General features: G+C 33.1%; 2 protein-coding genes across 2 annotated transcripts in view; both read right to left on the reverse strand.

Moving 5' to 3' along the window:
* Window positions 1-650: 650 nt before the first annotated feature.
* LOC117119275 (histone-lysine N-methyltransferase ASHR1-like) lies at window positions 651-15188 on the reverse strand. Its single transcript, XM_033264080.1, has 11 exons — window positions 14972-15188; window positions 13092-13152; window positions 11510-11638; window positions 8660-8723; window positions 7178-7361; window positions 6755-6857; window positions 6135-6306; window positions 5730-5855; window positions 3891-4062; window positions 3333-3441; window positions 651-2764 (listed from the first exon to the last, which is right to left on the reverse strand). The coding sequence occupies exons 1-11, from the start codon at window positions 15136-15138 to the stop codon at window positions 2669-2671; spliced, it is 1383 nt and encodes a 460-aa protein (XP_033119971.1). The 5' UTR covers window positions 15139-15188; the 3' UTR covers window positions 651-2668.
* A 1267-nt stretch (window positions 15189-16455) lies between these two features.
* The window catches only part of LOC117119276 (histone-lysine N-methyltransferase ASHR1-like), a 12478-nt gene continuing 7610 nt past the window's right edge, over window positions 16456-21323 (reverse strand). The window contains exons 6-10 of the mRNA XM_033264081.1: window positions 21053-21224; window positions 20462-20587; window positions 19715-19889; window positions 18620-18728; window positions 16456-18166 (exon numbers count right to left, since the gene is read on the reverse strand). Coding sequence (XP_033119972.1) covers window positions 18062-18166; window positions 18620-18728; window positions 19715-19889; window positions 20462-20587; window positions 21053-21224 — 687 coding nt within the window. The 3' untranslated portion in view covers window positions 16456-18061. The remainder of the gene's footprint in view (window positions 18167-18619; window positions 18729-19714; window positions 19890-20461; window positions 20588-21052; window positions 21225-21323) is intronic.

Genomic DNA, 21323 nt, shown 5'->3' on the forward strand with positions numbered 1-21323 from the left:
CCGGTCTTTAATTATAGGGATTCAAAGTAGAGACCAAAGCTGCTAAAGGCCACTAAAACCCTGGTCCCAAAAAGGATTTTTAATTGGTGGTATGGAGAGGGTGACCTGTGATAGGATTGAGAAAAAGGGGTCCGGCCAAAGCCGGTGCGGCCGGTGCGGTTCCGACGGCCCTGTTGAAGAACGAAAAGAAGAGGTTCAAGCACATTTCCTTGCTGTACACCGTAGCGCATAGGAGTGTGTTTGGAAGCAATCTCAACGATATCAACTTTCTGAAAACGTGAAGAAATATAAGATGAAAACCAACAGAGAACAACATCAGCAAAGCCAAATTGGAAAGATAGCCTGTAAATAAGACCAGAAAGGTCAATAGTGTCAAAAGCATAAGACAAGTCTAATTGAACAAAAGCGACAGCCTTACCCAAATCAATAAAAGAATAAATGTCATTAAACATTTAAGGCAAATTCAGTGGAGTGGCAAGGTTTGTAAGCAGATTGATAAGATTCATGAAGATTATTTTGACTGAGGTAGTCAGAAACCTAAGAGGCCACCAATACATTTTGAAACAAAACATTAAATTAAAATGGACCGTATTCTTGCAAAATTGTTTATATTCATTTTTATTTAATTTTATTCAAAACAATATCGTAATCACAGCAAAATCTGAATGAACGCAATATTAACATTAAAATCATCGCAAACACATATAATAAGGCGAAAAGCAATTATATGCAGAATGCCAATTCAAAAAGCAGAAAAACGACAAGCCGGAATGAACAAACAATACATTTTTCATTAAACAATATGACCAAGAACGGAATTGGGCTTTCCGTACGGACCTTAGGCATAGATAGTTAATTGCCATTTCTGGGGGAGGTACCACTTCGATCTTAATTTCGGTAACCAGCTACGGAATTCGTAAGACATCATTACTGATTTCGCAAAATTGTAACAAATTTCACGTCTTTTCTTTAATTCATTCAATGTATTGAATTTAATTTATATACAAATAATAATCCTGGAACTTGCACACTTACGAATGTCACGGAACGTAGGCGTCCCATTTAACGTCTTTCGTAATTTTGAAAACAAGAATCTTGAGCATGTTTACGCATTGCAGATCTTGTCCACATAATTTTAGTGGTAAAACAGTGGGATTTCCGCAAAGGTGACATTCATATACATGCATTTGAATGGATTAGGGGACATTTGATTAACATCAACCCACATGAAAGTCTTCTAAATCAATTTGGATACTGGATACTGGTTGATGGAAGTATTTCCAACTATCGTTTTTATCATGTTAATGTCATTATAATACGCGTCAATTCGAGCTTCTTTATTAACTATAAGACACATAAAAAATTACTGGGCCACGGGCGGTTCCTTGAGGAACACCGGAGAGTTCTTCACATTTTGACAAAGTATTTGAATACCTAACACATTGTAAACGGTTGGATAAAAAAAAACAACCCATCCATAGAATTAATACAGGAGCCTCACAGGCCTATATTATAACTTAGGAATTTCAATATTGCAAAAGCTACCGTATTACTTAGGCCCGTAATAATTAATCGTGAGAGGCCCATCTGTTTATTGGCATGTTTAATGACATTTTTAACAAGCTTTATATATTTATTTCGATAATAAGAAAAATACTTACTGTATATACTTTTATTAAATGTTAATAAAATGAATTAAAAAACCCTGTTATTACAAAGATAATAGCTTAAATATTGTTTACATCTATATATTTTTACTAATAATATTTTTACACATACATACCAACTGAAATACATAGGCCTATTTATCCATCATCGGTTATGATTAAATTTGTTTCAGGCATGCATAATAAGTCTACTAAGTCGTCTTTTTCAAAAAGTTATTTTATACAACAACATTAACTATAATTAATTATACCAAAGCACATTTCCCTATCAATTAATTTTCACATGACCATAGCCAATGTACGTGATAACCAGGTGTTTGTACTTCACGGATTCCAGACTTCGTAATGAAATAGAAATGACTGACATTATATTTTTGATATTGATGATTGATATTATATTTTTATACATAGGTTCTGACAGAGTCTTTCATTATATGTCAGTGTATTTATGAAATGATGCCTCAATTGGTTATATTTTTTTAAAGCATGCTTATAGTCATAAATTCATAGTACAGTACGGTATATCAATTAAATATTTAAATTTGTAACAAGCACATATAATTATACGTCAAAGTGAATATTTAGTAACTCTCCTTTCATTTAATGTATTTGAACTAAGTGAAATCCACAGAAATGCATTGGCGGTGGTACAGGCTTAGGCCCATACTCATAAGTTTTAGTGGGTGGGCCAATTTTATTGTATGCCCCACCAATAATTTGCAAAAAGTTTCTGAATATTGATTTCAACGATACAACAGGTCGACTTTGGGTATGGATCACATGTTGGCTTTTGGTTACCTCATTGTGGTTGTCCATTTTGATTGGACTGGTAAGATTACATTATAAAAAGGCACGCAAAATGTAAAAAAATGCTTATTTTTCGAGGGCCTTAGAGACCCTGGACCCCAACCGAGGCCCTCGCTCCGCTCGCAACTGCTTACCGGGCCCACACAACTTTCAAACCGTGCAGACAAGGGACACATACAAACGACAGTGAGACACTATGAAAGCGTCCATACTACTCCCTGAAGTGTTTTACTTGTTTCCCGATAGAAAGGGTGACCTTCGCCGTGGGTAATTTTCAATGCTGCAAGTGCCTGTACAAACACAAAATAGAATTGAATTAAATTTTCGATATTTTTAACTACTAATAAGTACTGTAATATAAAAGAAACAAATACTTAATTTTATGTTACTGTTCATGCATGACCTGCCATACATATATAATTTCACTGGAAACATGAACGTGCTCACAGTTACATTGATGCCATACACTTTCGTATCGATCATGTGGTTTTCTGAGTGTATATAGCTATTTTTTTTTAAATGTAAAGTCCCCTGAATTAATATAATATTAAATTTAGCTTCCTCAATTTGCTATAACATACACATGATTGTAACTTAAGCACATATATTATTGAATTTAAAAATATGCACCGTGATTTTTTTCATACTCGTTAATAATAAAAATAATAAAAACACTTGTGACTGAAATCATTTTCGCTGTAAAATTATGGATAAACATTTTTTAAATAGAATAATTTCTATGTTAAAGTTCACACTTTTAATGTTAATTCAAAATGAGCAAGGTAATTTGACATATTTTGTATTTTTGCGCTAATACACCTTTAAGTTTAAACCTTACAATCTTGGTTTTTAACAAACCTGAATGAGGCGTTTGCGAGCTTCCTCAAACCTCAAAACTTGCATATAGACAACGGCCAGTCTTTCACAATATATTCCAATTAAAGGTTGATAAGGAGGATATAAACTTCTGAAAAAATATCAAAGTAATAATTAAAGATGGACATCAGTATAATATGAAGACTTTTTAAGAAGTTACTAGAATAAAAATACTGTAATAATAATAACAACAATATTAATAATAATGTCGATGATGATGATTATAATTATAACAGTGTAAGTAATGGTGAGGATAATGACGATAATAATAATGATGATGGTGTTACTATTGATGATTATTGATTATGGTGATGTTGATGACTTTTATTATAGATCATTGTAAGCCTACTTGAATAATCCCAGAGGAAACCGACTATGGCGAGGTGTTGTGGCAGTGGAAAAAAGGAGCATGTCTATAGTATTTAGTTTGCTATGGAAGCAATAAAGATCGGAAACGTTGGGGCAGTCATAGAAGGAATGTGGGAAACAATGTGATTGCTTGTTGAGAATAGTAACAAGCAATAAATAGCCCAAACTTACTCGTAAGTCAATATAACTTCTTCAAGCATAGGAATACCATCTTTGAAGTTGTTCATATTAATTAAAATATGGCCCACTCTGTCGAAGGTTTTAGCACGGAGATAATGCAGTCGATGTAGAAAGCATTTTTGTCTTCTGCTCAGGTCTAAAGCATATGCAAATTGTCTATCACGTTCAAAAATTAAGGAGATAAGCTACAATTAGTATATACTGTAGTCAGAGGGAAGGGAATCAGAGAGGAAAGACCTGGTCCCCTTCCCGTCGTCTGACGACACGAAGGGGCCGTCAGAACAAAAATATTAATTTACCTTTCTAAATAACGTTATTTTGATTGGTAATTTTGGATCTTACTAAACTAAACCATAAAAATTCTCACAATTATGAATCCTATCAAGAACTTTTTCTGAGGCCCTTGTTATGGGCCCCATATCCAACTTGTTAGAGCCCCATTGGAAAAGTTCTGGAGCCACCATTTTCAGTAAAAGATAGTAGCTAATCATCAACTAATTAAAGATTAAACAATTTCACCATTTATAGGCGCTATATTTGGTGGCGCTACGGGCTCTACAAAGTAGTTTCCTAGGCTATCAATAATTGTGAGATAGATGTTATTATTTATAACATTCTATACTTTATTCATTATACCTCTGGCTCGCTTAAATCAACCCAAAGAGAACGCATTGAACTCACCGACAATTAACTCAGCAAGAGCAAATATGCCTACATCATTGTTCCTGTATTCCTCGCAAGATTTATTTTTAGTTGGTAGAACTAAACCAAGGTAGGTGTGGAGACGGGGTAAAAAAAAGCATTAGGAGTTAAAGATGCACAGTCAGTCATGAACTAAGAAAATTAGAAAAATCAAATACCATATTTGAATTGTATAATTTGTATGTGAATTTTAATATAATCCCTGGTCAATTTCCTTTTTTGTATACTTTTGATCAGACCCTTAAATTGGCAGTTACCGTACTCGCGCGAATATAAGCGCCCGGGAGCTTAAAATATTTTTTGCACTTTTTGAGGGGCGCTTATTCAAACGGGGCGCTTATTTAAAAAGCTTATTTAAAAGCTTATGAAAGCAGAGTGGAAATTGAGGGGCGTTTATGGAAATAGATGAAAATCGAGGGGTTCTTATGGGAACTTATTGAATTCAAGAGGCACTTTTTGAGTGAAAAAAGATTATATAAGGACATTACGAATGGTGGTGCGGGGAAAAGATAATCGTCCAGAGAACGTGGCTCATAAGAATGCTCTGAATATTTACATAACAGCAGAATAGCAGATGCATGGTGGTGGGTAGTAGTTAGCTTGTTAGCCATCGGCCGATTGCGATTTGCAGGACCATTGAAGGTTTTCTTGAAAACTCAAGATGAGAATGTGCTAAAGGTGCAAATTGTCGAAAAAGAAAAAGAGGAGTAGGACTAAGCCAAGACAACTTTATAAGAAGAGGAAAGTTGGAAATATACTGTCTGTCCAGGGATCGAAGCTCTCATTTGTTCAAGAGAATATCCTCATTTTGATATTGACCTAAGAAGAATGTGATTCCACTCTGCAGCTCAAATTATGCCAACAACCATAGTCCCAGGATTGATTGGATTATAGACTTGCTAAAAAGAAAGACTTATGACTTAGACTTATTCAAACGGGGCGCTTATTCAAACGGGGCGCTTATACGCACTAGTACGGTACGTGTGCAACTACTCATTTTTTTTCTCTATGTATACACACATATTTACTCTAATAAGAAAGAATGAGAACTTAAAAACAATAAAGACATCAAACGTACAAAAAAACATATTGAATGGTGTGATGATAAAATATATTTTCAAAGGATATTGATTGGCTGCAATTTTATTGTTTCTTCTACAAAAATAATGCTCTCAGTCTCAATAGCCAATATAGCAGACACATGTTTTTGAGACGGCAACTGATCACAAACACTGCATTTCATAAATGTCTTATCTGAGGGGAAATAGATATAGTGTGTTAATACTAGCATGAATTATAAGATATGAATTATTCAATATATCAGCATAATCGTTAACGTTAATTATCTATGAATTAGGCGTACGTTGTAAAACATTGTTTAATAGTACAGTAGCCCTATCATAATTGTTAGTCTGAATAGCAGTATGCCTGTATTACTGTGGTTCATAAATTGAGTAATAATACAGCCTCATCAGTAAAACCAATATGCAGCATTGGTAGCAGTGTTACGTGGTAAAGTATTACAGTACTTACATTTTTTCCTAAGTATCTGACCTTTACATTTCTCACAGACGATGCTTTGCATTTTTGCATCAACTTCCTTATTCTCACAACGAGGGCATGTGCAATTAAAACCATATTTCTCTTGTAGCATTTTTCGTCGGATATTACTAGGTTGCAACGGACTTAGGTATGATATGGTAATCTGTTAAACAAAATCATATAGACTTATGTATAGCTTGAAAACTAATACCTGTATTTTTAAAGAAATATTGGAGATCGTCTACACATCAAGGACTTAATCTTCCAAAATAGGTTACAAATAGAGGCAAGGAAAGGGGTTGCTCAGAACACTAGGGTATGTGAAAGATACAACGTGAACTAAATATGCCATGTTTCTTTGTAATCGCATAAACTAAATAACCCCAGCAATTTGAATAATTTAAAATATATATTCTTGTCGCAGTAGGTGGCATAAGGCGGAAGTTGATGAAATAATTATTATTAAAAAGCCCCTAAAATCTGATGTCTAAACTTTAATGAATAGGCTTCATAATAATAAATTATAATGATCCTACACAATTAAATTGTATTTGGTCTAACGTTGGCGAAATTATTATGCATATATATAGGCCTACGGATATTCGACCTACCTCCTGTCCTTTGATGATCGGTCTTGTTGCTCGTAAGCTGAGTGTGGTGCCATCGTATACCGTAATTGAATTGAAATCACAACTATTGTTGATTAAAGATGCTCTGAACAAATAAAGTAGAGAAGCATTAGTGGCCCTTATTATATGTTGTAGCAAATACTTTGTTACAAGCACCTGTATGAATTACACCAAAAAGTTTGGAAATGAAATGTTAACACTGAACAGTTTACATAGGTATGAATCCACATCTAACATGGTATGAATCAACATCTCTACTCTTACTCACCCGTCTTCAATCATCGCTGTTTGTATAATAGAGTATAACTAACAACTGAAAAATCTTTTTTACATCTTAAAGTAGGCCTATATAGTAACTTAAAGCCATATTCAACAATTATAAACAAGTTATTCGTATATACGCACTTGAGATAGATTCCCGGTCCAAGAGCATCTGTGTTTGGGCCAGCGATAAACAATGCGTTGCAGTATACTCGACTGGCAAGCTGATTGAATTCTTGTTTTATTATTTTCTTTCCAAGAAATAATTCCAACTGCCTACGTTCAAATTCGCAACGTACTTTCTGTTGTTCATCCCAAAGTTCATAAACTTAAAACGCAATAATAAAGTATGAGTGCTATGATTTTGTGTATATATGTATTAATTATTTTTTTTTAAATTTTTTCAGGGTTACATACTTAAAGCATTTTTCTTGCTTATTTTGTAACCTTTTCCTTTATCTGCTACCACTGTATTTCTTTTGCTGATAATTGTATTGTTTATATTGCTATTGATATTGGAATAAAGTTACTTGAATTGAATTGAAGTATAATAAAATACGAGCGGTTTTTCATTAAAGAAATATACACTTCGAACACTAAACTAAAGCATTTTTTGTGATTTTCAATTGTGGCTTTTCTCCCTGATAGGAGGGGGGGGGGAAGCTTTTCCCGACGGGATCCTGGGCCCCTGCTCCCCACTGGCGCCACCCCTGTGGCATTAAAATTTATTTGGCTTCACATAAAAAAAACCAATTCAATATACAAAATGCTGTAGATACAGTTAAAACATCATCAAAAAGGGACAGATGCCATGATAGCCAATGGAAGTCTTTAAAAGAGAAACTTTCCAATTTCCAATGGGGTCCAGGTACTGTATTAGGCCTACTCCATCATAAATGTATTGTATTTGCATTGCAAATTATTAATACAATTTAGATAAATATAGATCAACTGAAATAAAAATATGTCCTCATTGTTGACTACTAAGGTGAATTTCACATTTTTTGCATATCGCGGTAATAAACAGACTTATAAGGCATATCATATAAAAGTGGCTATAGAAGCTCGTCTAGATCACGTCTAGATAACCACTAAATAGAAAAAAAAATAATAAACAAGCTTAATTGCTCATTTAAAAGGTGGCAAAAAGTTTAACTTCAAAAGAAACGGGTCGAAAAACATCAGTTTTAATTGAGTGACGGCGTTTTACTAAAACTGTCCATAATGGCCTGGTAGTATATTTTAAAGGGTCTGAGTATAGATTTAAATAAATTAGTCATAAGCATATACGATATAAATCTTATGCAACTACAATTATTCTGAAAATAATAAATTATATCATTATGACCGATAATGGGACTTAAAATATTATTTTTTATTATTTCAAAGGTTTATTTTCTCTATCAACTTTAGGCCTATTGCTGTTATAAGATGTAAGTGTATTTGTTGATCCAGGTTGGTGATCATACAGTATCTGGTTTTGTCTAAAATTATGTGGATATTTAGTCTTTCTAAACGTTTGGATATCTTTCAGAAAAAAATGATAGATTGATCGAAATATACAAGCCGACAGACAAAACGGCGCGGCAGACATGATCGAATATTAAGTAGCTATACTTCACTTACTCTCTATTAGATGGTTAATACTTTGCGGAAATCCATCAGTCTTTTCTGGCTGTCTACCTTCTTTCTAATATGTAAATAAAACAGAAATTAGTCAAGATTGCAGAGAATAATAATAATAATAATAATAATAATAATAATAATAATAATAATGATAATATGATGATGATAATGATGATGATGATAATAATATTAATAATAATAATAATAATAATAATAATAATAATAATAATAATAATAATAATAATAATAATTATAATAATAATAATAACAATAACAGCACTCCACAGAGAGCATATCTCCGCCGACCGCAAATCACTTTCTATAAAATAAATCTGCCAAAATATGTGACTAATTTACTTCAAGCACCACCACTAACACCCCACTGCACTTCGCTCCATCAAATATACGCACTGTACCTCGCCCAAACACTTGTTCGTTCACTTTTAGTGTGTTTTTGGGGGCTCTTTTTAAGAGTGTCTATTTTCAGATTTTCTAATTCGAATTTCATCAAAATTCATTGTCGACCACATTTCACTACACATGTTACGTTTTGAACAAACGGCGGCGGAACGTTTTTGAAAGTGGGTGGGGGCCATTTCAGAAGGTCCAGTATGCGAGCGAAGCGAGCATCTAGGCTGGGGGCCAGGGGGCGCCAAGGGCGCCCGGTGGGGTTTAGGGGACGAAGCCCCCTAGAAGCTACGGATATTTTACGAAGTTTGGTACTAAATTTTATAAGTTATTTTTTAGGCATCAAGCTACTGTAATATGACTTCATATTGTTGTAATTTCCAGTGGCGGATCCAGGAATTCGAAATACAAGGGACCAGGGAGGGTACTTTAACAGATAAAAGATCTATACTACCTCAGTCCCCACCATGGTTGGGGCTGAATTAAGACTATTTGTGATTATGGCACATCTAGATGTCCGGAAATTGCACTTCCAGACAATAATTTGAATATAATTAGGCCTATCTTTATATCTCCATTAAAAAAAAAATAACAATTGAGCCCCCCGCTTCCCTCCGCCCTTGAATGCGCCACAGATTTCCGCACGTGACAAAGTCGAAATCAAGATTGCTTCCACGATCTCAATGAATTATTTTTTTAAAACAATTTAGAGGGTGGGGCGGGCCGGCTGGGTCCCCTTGAATTCGCCACTTGGTTTTTTTTAGTAGATTGAGGATCTATACCAAATCAGCCCTAAAGTGGTTGGGGCTGAGGTAGGAAAATTTGTGATTATGGCACCTCCAGATTGCAGGAAATTACACTCTCAGACTTCAAGTTAAAATTTGAATATACTGTTCCTTATATCTCATCAAAAAAAAAACAAAAACAAAAAAAAAACAAACAAATTGAATGATTTAGTCCCCCGCTCCAGCCCTCCCCGCCCTTGAATTCCCCACAGATTTCCGCACAAAGTCGGAGTCGAGATTGCTTCCACGATCTCAATGAATTATTTATCATGAGGGTTATCCTTGATATGGGATCCCAGACGAAAACTTCACTTTTCCCCCGATGGATAAAAATTACACTTCTATGTAGCCCAGAAATGATACTCCAACTGTGGCGGGTCCAGGAAGTCGAAATAGAGGGGACCAGGGAGGGAGAGTTTTGCGTAAACAGAATGTCCACCCACCTCATCCCCACAACTGCTGGGGCTGAGGTAAGAAAAATTATGATTATGGCACCTCCAGATGGCCGGAAATGGCACTCTCAGATTAAAAGTTGAATACAATTTTGTCTGTTTTCTCCATTTAAAAAAAAAACAATTTTGAAAAAATTAGGAGGTTGGGGCCGTGCTGACTGGGTTCCCCCTTGAATCTGCCACTGTTCAATATCACACTTGACATAGCCTATCATTTTGTATCACAAATGATTAATTCCTAATGTCAAGCAAAAGATTTTTTTATTCGAAAGATTTTTTTTACTCAATAAAGTTTTTACAACCTATAACACATTAACTACAGTTTATTGTAAATTTTGTAGTTAACCTTCAGATAAACCTATTTTTAAAAATGGTCTAATTAATTATCTTATTTTTTTCGTTAAAATAGATGGAGTTTAAATGTGGTTATATTCCGCTAGTTTGAAGGTTTACTGTAAGCTAATCAGTTACACTTACTATGCATCTTCGTGGTTAGCATAAAGAAAACTAGAGCGTCGCTCCATTAAGAGTGCTTACCTCCCCCATATGCCTAAATACAGAATTCACGAAGGCAGGCGATTTTTTCTTCATGCTTGAGGGTGGGGTTCTAGAAAACTTTACAGACGCGCTCAACTCAAAAAGGGAACTTGTAATGCTCGTTAGAAAATGATAACAAAATCTATATTTTTAATGACATTGCAGCAATCGTAAAATGGTTGTCACTGGTACTGGGAACAGTCACAAAAGTGGGGGGGGGGGGACTTACTTTCCAGCCACCACCTTCTTAAAAAAAAAAAAGTATATATATATATTCCATGGTTATTTGAGTACCAGTATAGTCAACGATCTTTGAATAGTACTTTTTCTCAATAAAAGTGAAATGCCAAACAAAATGGCCACGCCAATCCTCTTACTGTACAGTATTTAAAATTAATTAGGGTACAAAATGAGAAAAAATCCATACAACTCAAACTTTTTTTTCCTTACAGACTACAGGAAAGCAGAAAAATAAAATTAACTAAACTGATTCAGGACTCGAACATCAAACATACACTTGTTATTATAATGATGAAGATGTTGATGAAGATTATTGATGGTGATTTTTTATTCAACGTTGACTGGCGGATAGGATAACAATGTAACAGTGTAACACAATGCATAAGTGGAAAAAAATCAAATGAGTAAATGGATCTAATCTGATTTACCTTCTCTATCTCTATTTTACGGAGAAGTCTGGTTAATAATAGAATCGCTTCCGGTCTCAGTGTAAATGCATTTGTCGTCAATTTCAGAAGATTCTTGCATTCGTGTTTGTGTAAGTTCCAAGCAGCTTTCTATAGTGTGGAAGACACTTAGTAGCCTACTTACAATCAAATACATTTATAAAGACAACAATCAATAAATTGATGAGAATGTGTAATAATTGGGATGTTTATATCTCAAATGACGTGTTCATGTAAAAGGGTGCTTTGGAATAACTCTAAAAATTGAGAAGACTTGAAAGTGATTCTGAGAAAAGTATTACCAAACTGAAATATGAGAGTTCAGCATGCATGATTTAGTCTTTTTATTTCATTACAGGTCTCTCTCTAATTAGAGACCCCTCTAATTATAGACCACCTGCAATTAAAAACCCATTTCTGTGATCCCAAACTAACAAATGACCTTTATTTTTATTATTCTAATAAGTGTCTAAAGACAATTATTATTATTATTATTATTATTATTATTATTATTATTATTATTATTATTATTATTATTATTATTGTTATTGTTATTGTTATTGTTATCGTTATCGTTATCGTTATCGTTATCATTATCATTATTATTATTATTATTATTATTATTATTATTATTATTATTATTTTTCTTTAAGGCCCGAATCGTTTGGCTAATTAAAAGATTCAATTCGTATATTGACTTGTCCATACAATACAAATGTATATAAAATAGAAATTTTTTGTTTAAATACATACATTGCCAAGTAAAATTTAAAGGATAGGCCTATTGAAAATATGTAAAACACAATATATATAATATAGTTTAAATATTTAGTGTTTAAAAAGGCATTGAAAACAGTCATGTTTTTGTGATCGTTCCTTTTCTTCTAATATGTTTTCTTATTCAGAACATTCAGCTCTATAGAAATTCACAATATGAATTTAAAGAGATTTGCTAACATGACACAAACCGGAAAACCTTATCATTGAATTGGTGTATTTTTTATCACGTGACTTTGGGTATTCGTACCATTTAATGGCAAAACAATATATAATTTGATTTACATCACTCTATCAAAATTTAGTTCAATCTATGCTTTTTTGTTTTATTGTTTTTTACATGTCTCCACGTAATACTCTACATAATACAATACTTTTATTGGTTTTATTCAGAAGAAAGATAGACCTAATTTATTATGTTAAATTGTTAGGTGTTTTATAAAACGAATAATTATTTTCATTCGTTTATAAATATTGACTGTTCCATTTAACTCATGAAAGTATTCTTCCCGTTGCACTCATAAACATTCGTTATTTGTATAATATTATATAGGCCTAGACCTTAGGCCTAAGGTGTATTTAACGAATGGTTTGATCAAACAGTACCAATAATTTACTCACCATCTTATATTTTCTTTTCACGATTATGAAATAAATCCGCAAATATAAGAATTAAAAAAATAATAAATAGAAAAGAAGAAGCATTAAGTGTACATATGCCTATTTATTAAAACATGAGATTTTGTGCAATTGATCAGATAAAAGATACATATAAAAAGGGTTTTACCTGGCAAATTGTATTACAGTATCTCTGGTGTTTACACTGAGAACATCGACGGAGATCCTCTCTGTAAAAAAAAAAGTTTAATATTTTCACATTGTTGAAGTCCTAATGTACAAAGGTAAGACTATTAGTCTCAAGGTACACGACTATGCGTTATGGTAGGAAGAGACACAAGTTTGAGTCCTGGATCCGCTAACGAATTTATTTTATAAGGTATTCATAGCTGATTTGTGTCAATTTTTTTAGCAGGGCTACGCAAGAACTGATAAATGAATCATAAAATGTAGTGGTCAAAGAGTCAGAGGACAAGGCCTTTATAGTGATGTACAACACAATTCCATAATGTAGTTTGGCACAAATCTACTTTTTTGCAGAGAATGCAGAACGGTCATTGCGGAAATCGAAAACTCTCTGATAGTGATGTTTCACTGGGATCATCTACGCAAACAGTGAAGATTATTAAAAAAAATATAATAAAGATAAATATTCTTCAATGTTATCTCCCAGTAAAGTTTAATTTGTATTATTACACCTCTTGTATCCCCTGTGTCCCACTACGATGTCATCCTTACCCAGTTTGATGATTATGCGTCAATAAGATAAAGATGTATTTTTATATACATTACCTACAAATGAACTTTTACCTTTAGTAGGATTAATCCCATGTGTCTCTAGCATATGGCCATTTATGCCGACAAGTTTGATGTTCAGCATAAAAGGATGAATAATGCATTGCAAAAAATAATCCATTTTGATCTTGTATTATGGAATAGGTCCTACCAATAGTACGCATCATTTCCAACAAAATTATTTGTATCCATGAATTTTATAACAGCAAAACATGATGTCCAATTTTCCGTTATGATGATGATGGTGGAATGATGATGTTAATGATTCTGGGTATGATGATAAGGATGTTGATGCAGATGTTGATGATGACGATTATTATGATGGTGTACAGATATGATGATGTTGATTGTGTTCATGATGATAATTATGATGTTTATAATGATGAATAATGTTGATATGATAATGATGATGCTGATAATGATTATGATGATGATAATGAGGATGATGATGAATGATGTTCATAGGGTGATGACGATGATGATGGTAGCATTGGGTGCTCCCATTATACAATACATCTGTGTAGGCCCTACCTTGTTTTTATTATAACGTCAGCTTAATAAAAATGATATATATCGCATACGATCTTGTCGTAGGCCTATATTCATTGGTGTGAACGTGTGACACAAAGTGCAATATGATTAAATATACAGATGACACTGTAATTAGTTTCTTTGAGATAGTGCCCAAGAAAATGTCATGGAGATAAACAGATTTATTGAATGGTATGACTATAAAATATGAGAAGAAATGAATTTTGACATTCGTAAATCTTCTTTATTTCATGACTCTGTGAAGGTAAATAAGAAAATTTTTGATTTTTATAGAATGAAACGCTATATTGTTAGCTCTCATCTAATAGAAGGCCTATGTTTTATCCCTACCGTTGTCCAGTCAATCCTTTCTTATTGTATTATTATTATTATTATTATTTTGGTTTTCTCATATCACCGTAGACAGTAGAAATAGAGGAAATTTCGTAGATAGCGGTTCCATCCTCCTTAGCCTTCATGGAAGGGGCTGAGTAAGATAAATGATAATTTGATGCCTCTCTCTAGATGACCGGAAATGACACTCTCAGATTTAAATCTGAACATAATTTTCTTCTATTTTCATAATTTTGAAAGTCCCCTTGAATGCGCCACTGGCTATTATATATGCTCTGCCTACCAAGAAGAATTTTATAAAGCCTACAGGAGACCTGGCTATAGAAACACCTACTATAATTAATCTAATATTACACAAAGAGAACTTACTTGTTTGAGAAACAGTAATCACATCTGTTTCCTTCATATGAGCGAGACAAGCAGAATGCATAAGGCTTTTCAACCAATACCGTGTCCCCAGGTTTAAAATCCTTGGTGGCAACCAAACCTCTCCCATTCCCCTTGATAGATTCCACTTTGATATGACATGTATCCATTGGAAATACAGCTACATTAGTGAGACATAGGCCGGGCACTTACACATTAATAATCCTATTGGCTCTGACCTTTTCTAATGACGCTTTCGGGGAAAAACCAGGATGACGATGCTTTCTTGCTATCGAACGTTCAGGGATTGAAATGTCTTGTTACGGTAATATTATGCTATGTGCTATGGTATGGAAGATAGTGTATACATGTAACATAACATAAACAACCTAATACAGTATAACATAATATAATAAAATATAATTTATAATATAATTTACTATAATATAATAATTATAATATAATATAAAATAATATAATATAATATGATAAAATACAGTTCTTCCCTGGATTTTAGTGGTCTTTAGCAGCTTTAGACTCTAATTAGAATCCCTCAAATTAAAGACTGGCACATAAAGTGGTCTTTAAATATCACTATTTAGAGGGAAGTTAAGAAATGATACAGTAGGCCTAAATGTAAGATCGTTTTATTATAAGTGCTTTAGAATTGATTTGCAGTTACTGTATGCTGATATTGATTGTTCAATTACTATTTCTGGATAGTCGCTCTTAAGTCCTGCGCTCGTTCTACCTCACTCTCCATTACAATATTACTAAAAACATTCTCTTACTAAAACTGTCAGTGACCTAATACAACAGAGCACTGTACAAAACATCACCTCATGTATATTCAACCAGCATCATTTATTATTTTTGAAAACTGTACTAAAGTCACTAGGCCTATATTGTAATCAGTGGAGGCTCTAGAATAAAATTTACGGGGGAGGGGCTGAGATGCCGACTGGGGAGGGGGATAAGTATTTATGGGTGTAACTATAGCGCGGAGCCGGGGATGGGGATGGGAGGTGGTGTTCCCTCCTCCTAAAACGAGATTTTTTTTAACACAATCGGTAATCGTATTCAATATGGCGCATGTAGGCCTGTACACATCTTCACTAAAAGTCACTAGGCGTATTTATATTTTAAAAGGAGTCTTTATTTGAAGGGGAACATTTTCTCTTCTGTTGAATCTCGTTTTAAGTACTACACCCTCTAAAACCTTAGAAAAATTATCCAAACTGACATCCATCCTCTTCATCTGTATCTTATAATGTATATTATTATAATGTATATTATTATTATTACTATTATTATTAATGTTATTATTATTATTATTATTATTATTATTATCATTATAATATTATTATTATTATTATTATTATTATTATTATTATTATTATGTGGGTGTTATTGAGTTAACTATTAACCTTTTGGAATATATTAATATTCGGTCAGCAAAACTTGAAAAAAAAAGCCTAAATGTAGTATTTTCATTTCATATCATTTATTTACTCCAAGGAGCAATAAAACTTACAAACACAAAATAAAAGGGAGAGGATTGCCAAAATGAACTATCACTGCCCTGCGATTGCAGATATAGAGTTTGTAATTTTATCTTGTGTGTAAAAGGATCGTTTTTAATACGCCTTACCTGAGTATACGGTATTTAGGTTAAACACTTTTTACCACATTGTATTGGTACACAGAGCTAGATGTTAGGCCTACCATAATAAATAGGCCTATGATATTATGTACTGTTATAACCTGTTGTAACCTTCTTTGAAGTTGATAAAATGGTTGTTTTTTATTCAATGTTTGACTAGGTATATTACTTTTTTGCATATATTAAGCAGGCCTATGTATATCCGAGGACGTAGTATACCAATTTTGTCGTTTTTTTTATAGTTATATATTTCAAGAAAACAATTTAAGCTACAAGATACTAATTAGATCGACCATAAACCCAAAAGAGCGGAAAAAGTAAATTTGTTAAAGCTAAAATTGCAATAGGCCCTATATAAAATCTTCAACAATACACCTACAAGAGTTCAGTGTTTCTTTATAAGGACAATAAATGCAATATATTCTATTCAACAGTGTTGAGACATAAACTCATTCGTCGAGTAACAAACGGTAGCAATTGTATTTTGTGTGTAATATACTCATAAAAGCATATCATAACATAAGTTTACGCATACATAGGCCTATAGGCCCACCAAAACATTGGAAGAAAGGACTGATCAACTATTAGCGTTGGTATTCTATTACAGCAACATAGTCATGTCTCCGAAAAGTCATATTAAAGTAGTTAAAAAATTCTCTCGACCGTCAATCTCTAATCTTTCTATTTTATAAGTGCCACATTCTTCCAGTTATGGAATACGTCTGCTGCATTTATGGTCTACTCCCCAAATGTGAAATGTCATTTTTCAAACGTATCGAATACATTTTTGTGCAATCTGCTTTCCGAAAACGCTACACATTCCACCTATCCTTCAATATTAAAAGAATTTAACATCCCTTTTTGAAAACAGAATTAAGTACCATCTTCTCTGCAACCTTGGGAAAATTGTGAAAATGGAATTTACCCTCTTAACACCTCACTTCCATCCCGCCGCCATTGCTCTACATCTTTTCGCCACTCTAGAGACTCTACATTCCTACCTATCGCATGTCGACGAACTTCTTGTTTTGCTTCATCTTTTCTTCCTACTCCTTGAAACTTGAATATTTCATTTCTATTGACCCATCTCTGATTAACCCGTCCACTGTCAAACTGCTCCTCGACCTGTACATTTTTTTGTTGTTGTTCTTCCAAATTGTATACATATCAATGCGTTCGTAAATGTGAACTTCGTAAATTGTTTGTGATCATGTGCATGTTTTAGCGGATTAGCCCATGATGGCTTTCGAAGCAATAAAAAGAATTGAATTGAATTTAAAAAAGACGGATGAAACATCCAGTTTTTTCCATCCTATCTATGGTTCTTAAATGTATGTGCTGACAATCGTGATGTATGAAATAGAGACGTTTTCTGATGTTGAATAGGTTTTCGTTCTTCGAAATTTCTACCAATGAGCTCCACAAAACCACTAAGCCATTTCTCTTAGTAAATTAACACAGCAATTATGGTCATCACTCGCTTTCTTGTACAGGAAGTGACTTTCTCCATAGGTAATCTTGAGAATTTCAAGCGTCTGTCCAAAAAAAAAAATGGAAAATTGAAAACAAATTGAAAACTAAAAAGCATAATAAAATTACAAGATGTTACTTAAAAATGTTTTGCCTACATCGTACTAATAGTTTTGACCGTTGGTTTAATGTTTTTTTAGCTTCTCGCTAATGGTAGTTATAAAAATAAAAATAATAATACTTTTTTTATTTCGTTCAATTTCAAATATTTGAAATTGGGAAATGTTGCTAAGCCCCTTACCAGCGGCATCCGCAGTGCAGCGCCTGCACAAATTACAACGGATACATCAATTATCCCGCCTAAATCTAATTCGAGTATTATTCAAGAAGCAGAGTGATCTGACCTTCATTATACTCCCACGCTGGCCGGGTTTGAACCAGGGTCATCAGCAAAGAAACAAGAAATCTACCTCTCGGCCAAAGAAAATATAGACCCCATATTGCTGTTTTCAACAAACCTGAGCAAAGGAACTGCAAGCTTCAACTATCCTTCCAGTATACAAGTACATTGTTGCCAGTCTTCCACAATATATACCAACCAACGGGTCTTTAGCAGGATAAAGGATTCTGAGACACAAGCAAAATAGTTTTAAAACTCTGGCTCTCATTACTGAACGAACTTTAGTAGACGTTTTTCATTATATTACATCACAGTTGAAGTTCTTAAAAATTAATAAAATCTTTGAATTGTATATTGAAAATAGAATGATTAATTATTTCCCCAGACGTACTCAATTAATTTTTGATTATTTAAGGATGCTTAATACTTAACTTTCAGTAAGTCAGTGAAAAAAATATTTGGTTTGATTTGTGTTTTATTATGTTAATACTATATTATTTGATAATTTTAAGGTATTCGCTTTTTAGACGGTATATATTTAATGGTATAGTATCGAGCTAAAAACATAAACCACATCTCAATATGCCTACTTTGTATGTTACATTATGTCATTGGCTTTCTATACAAATTTGAAAAATATAATTTTTCCCCTCGCCATTTAACAGGCTCATTATGTTAGGCTCCAGAGGGAAAAATAATTAATATATTGAATATTTCCCCCAATATTTAAAAAATACATCAAAAATATGTATCTAATCTCTTTTCAGTTATATCTTTAAACACTCCGATGTGTCCCAGAAAAATTATTTGTTACAAATTACCATTTACAGTTTGTATATTTTTGTACAAGCCTAAGAGTCGTAGTGAAATGTCTGTAATCTGCCAAAAATAGATTTTTTCCCCCAATAACTTAATTGATTAATTATTTAAATGTTTGTGGGGGGGGGGGTTCCAAATTTTATATTATGATGAAGATGAAGAAAATTAGGATGATAACAATGATAATAATGATGAGGAGGATGATGATGAACATAATTTTGAAGAAGAATAATAATAACAAAAAGAAAATTAAAAAGACGATAATGATGATGACGATGATTAAGATGATGATGATGCAGATGTCGATGATGCTATAAAGATAGCGATAGTTATAAAGATTAACGTTAATAGCATGTGTAAGAGGGTATCAAATTAAAAATTAGTCGTAACTTACTCGAAAGTTGATTTAACTTCCTCAAGAAAAGGCAAAATCCTATGGTATCTCTTTAGACTGCAACCAATATAGTACACTTCGTTAGACATTCTAACACGGAGGTAATGTAATGGATGTAAAACGTCGTGTTGCCTTTTGACTATTTTCAAAGCTTTTTTAAAATTAGCTTCATCGCGTACCAAAATGAAGGAGAATTAATTATAATCAACTTCTAGTCTACTTTACTTGCAATAACATTACATTAACTAAGCAGTGTTCATGACTATGACGTAAACCACATTATATTATACATGTTCAGTGTAGAAACAGTGGAATAGGTGGAACGCTAAACATTTCATGGCAGTGGCTCACAATGCTCTAAGAAAATTAAGGTTTATTGGAAAGATTAACACTAACACATATTACTGGCAAAAAAGTGTCGATGGTTGCAAATATAATAAATCAATCAATCATTATATGGTGTGAAAAAGACCGTTATTAAGAATATTTTGACTTTTTCTAAAGATTTCTCTAATTTTCTTCAATAATAACATGACAAAAATGAAGTTATTTTTGTGGATATGGCACTATAAAAAATATAGGCCAAAATTATTATTTAAAGGCCACTGGGAAGACCACCACCAACCTGATAACAGAAGAAAGAAGCAGTATTTATACAAAATAGCATCAGAAACAACGAAGGCCACAGAAATAGACGAATTGGAAGGCAAATTAATGAAGAATAGGCCTATATTTTCAAAAGGATATTTGTATCTAGCCTAGCTTTTCGAACTTTTAGAAATGATTCGCTCTCAGCCTCAATAGCCAACACGGCAGACACATGCTTCTGAGACGGCAGTTGAAGACAGGTTCTACATTCAACAAATAACTTATCTGAAAAAAACAAAACGTTTGAATGTCCTTCATATTGCTAGCTATTAAATATTGATTTTAGTAAAATTACCAAATGGTGTTCTGTATTAACTTTTGAAATCAATATTGCTCATCATCGAATAATACAAGTGAACATACAAACATAACAACCATGCAACCGGTACATAAGAAAACAGGCAATTCCATTTTAGCTAATAAAAATAAATAAAACGAACAAAACTACTTACTGAAAATATTTGTAGGAATGTATGACAGAATCATATGTTATCGTTCTACCAGTATTAGATTATTGTAAAGTTAATTTTTCCTTATTGTTATTATGGTCGTGATTGAATTTGCGCAGTAGTAGTAGTAGCAATTGTCTGCTTGTATTTGTTACGTGTTTCTTGCAACAAAAAGTAGCAGTAGCAGTAGTATTAGTAGCAGTAAGTAGTAGTATTAATATATAGTAGTAGTAGTACTTACCACCTTTTCTGAGCACCTGACTACTACATTTTTCACAGAGGATACTTTGTACTTGTGCATCAAGTTCTTTATTCTCACATCTAGCACATTTGCAGTTAAAGAAATATTCCTGTCGAAGTATTTTTTGTCGAATAAAAGTTGGTTGAAGAACATCTACGTATGGTACAGTGAACTGAGAAAATAAGCCATCGACTTTAAATATAAGCGCTTGTATGGTTACTAAAACAAATTTGTTTTATGCATATACAATTCAATCAATATATATATATAC

The sequence above is a fragment of the Anneissia japonica genome, unplaced genomic scaffold (assembly GCF_011630105.1).
Source record: "Anneissia japonica isolate Jap-2015-1 unplaced genomic scaffold, ASM1163010v1 scaffold288205_len162070_cov146, whole genome shotgun sequence".
Taxonomy (NCBI): Eukaryota; Metazoa; Echinodermata; class Crinoidea; order Comatulida; family Comatulidae; genus Anneissia; species Anneissia japonica.

What these genes read in the sequence shown, in the direction of transcription:
- LOC117119275 (XM_033264080.1), bottom strand. Translation starts at nt 15,138, where the DNA reads ATGGATACATGTCATATCAAAGTGGAATCTATCAAGGGGAATGGGAGA. An exon ending in TATTAACCATCTAATAGAGA is followed by an intron (nt 7,362 to 8,659) that starts GTAAGTGAAGTA and finishes TTGCGTTTTAAG; the next exon opens with TTTATGAACTTTGGGATGAA. An exon ending in CTCGCAAACGCCTCATTCAG is followed by an intron (nt 2,765 to 3,332) that starts GTTTGTTAAAAA and finishes GTGTTTGTACAG; the next exon opens with GCACTTGCAGCATTGAAAAT.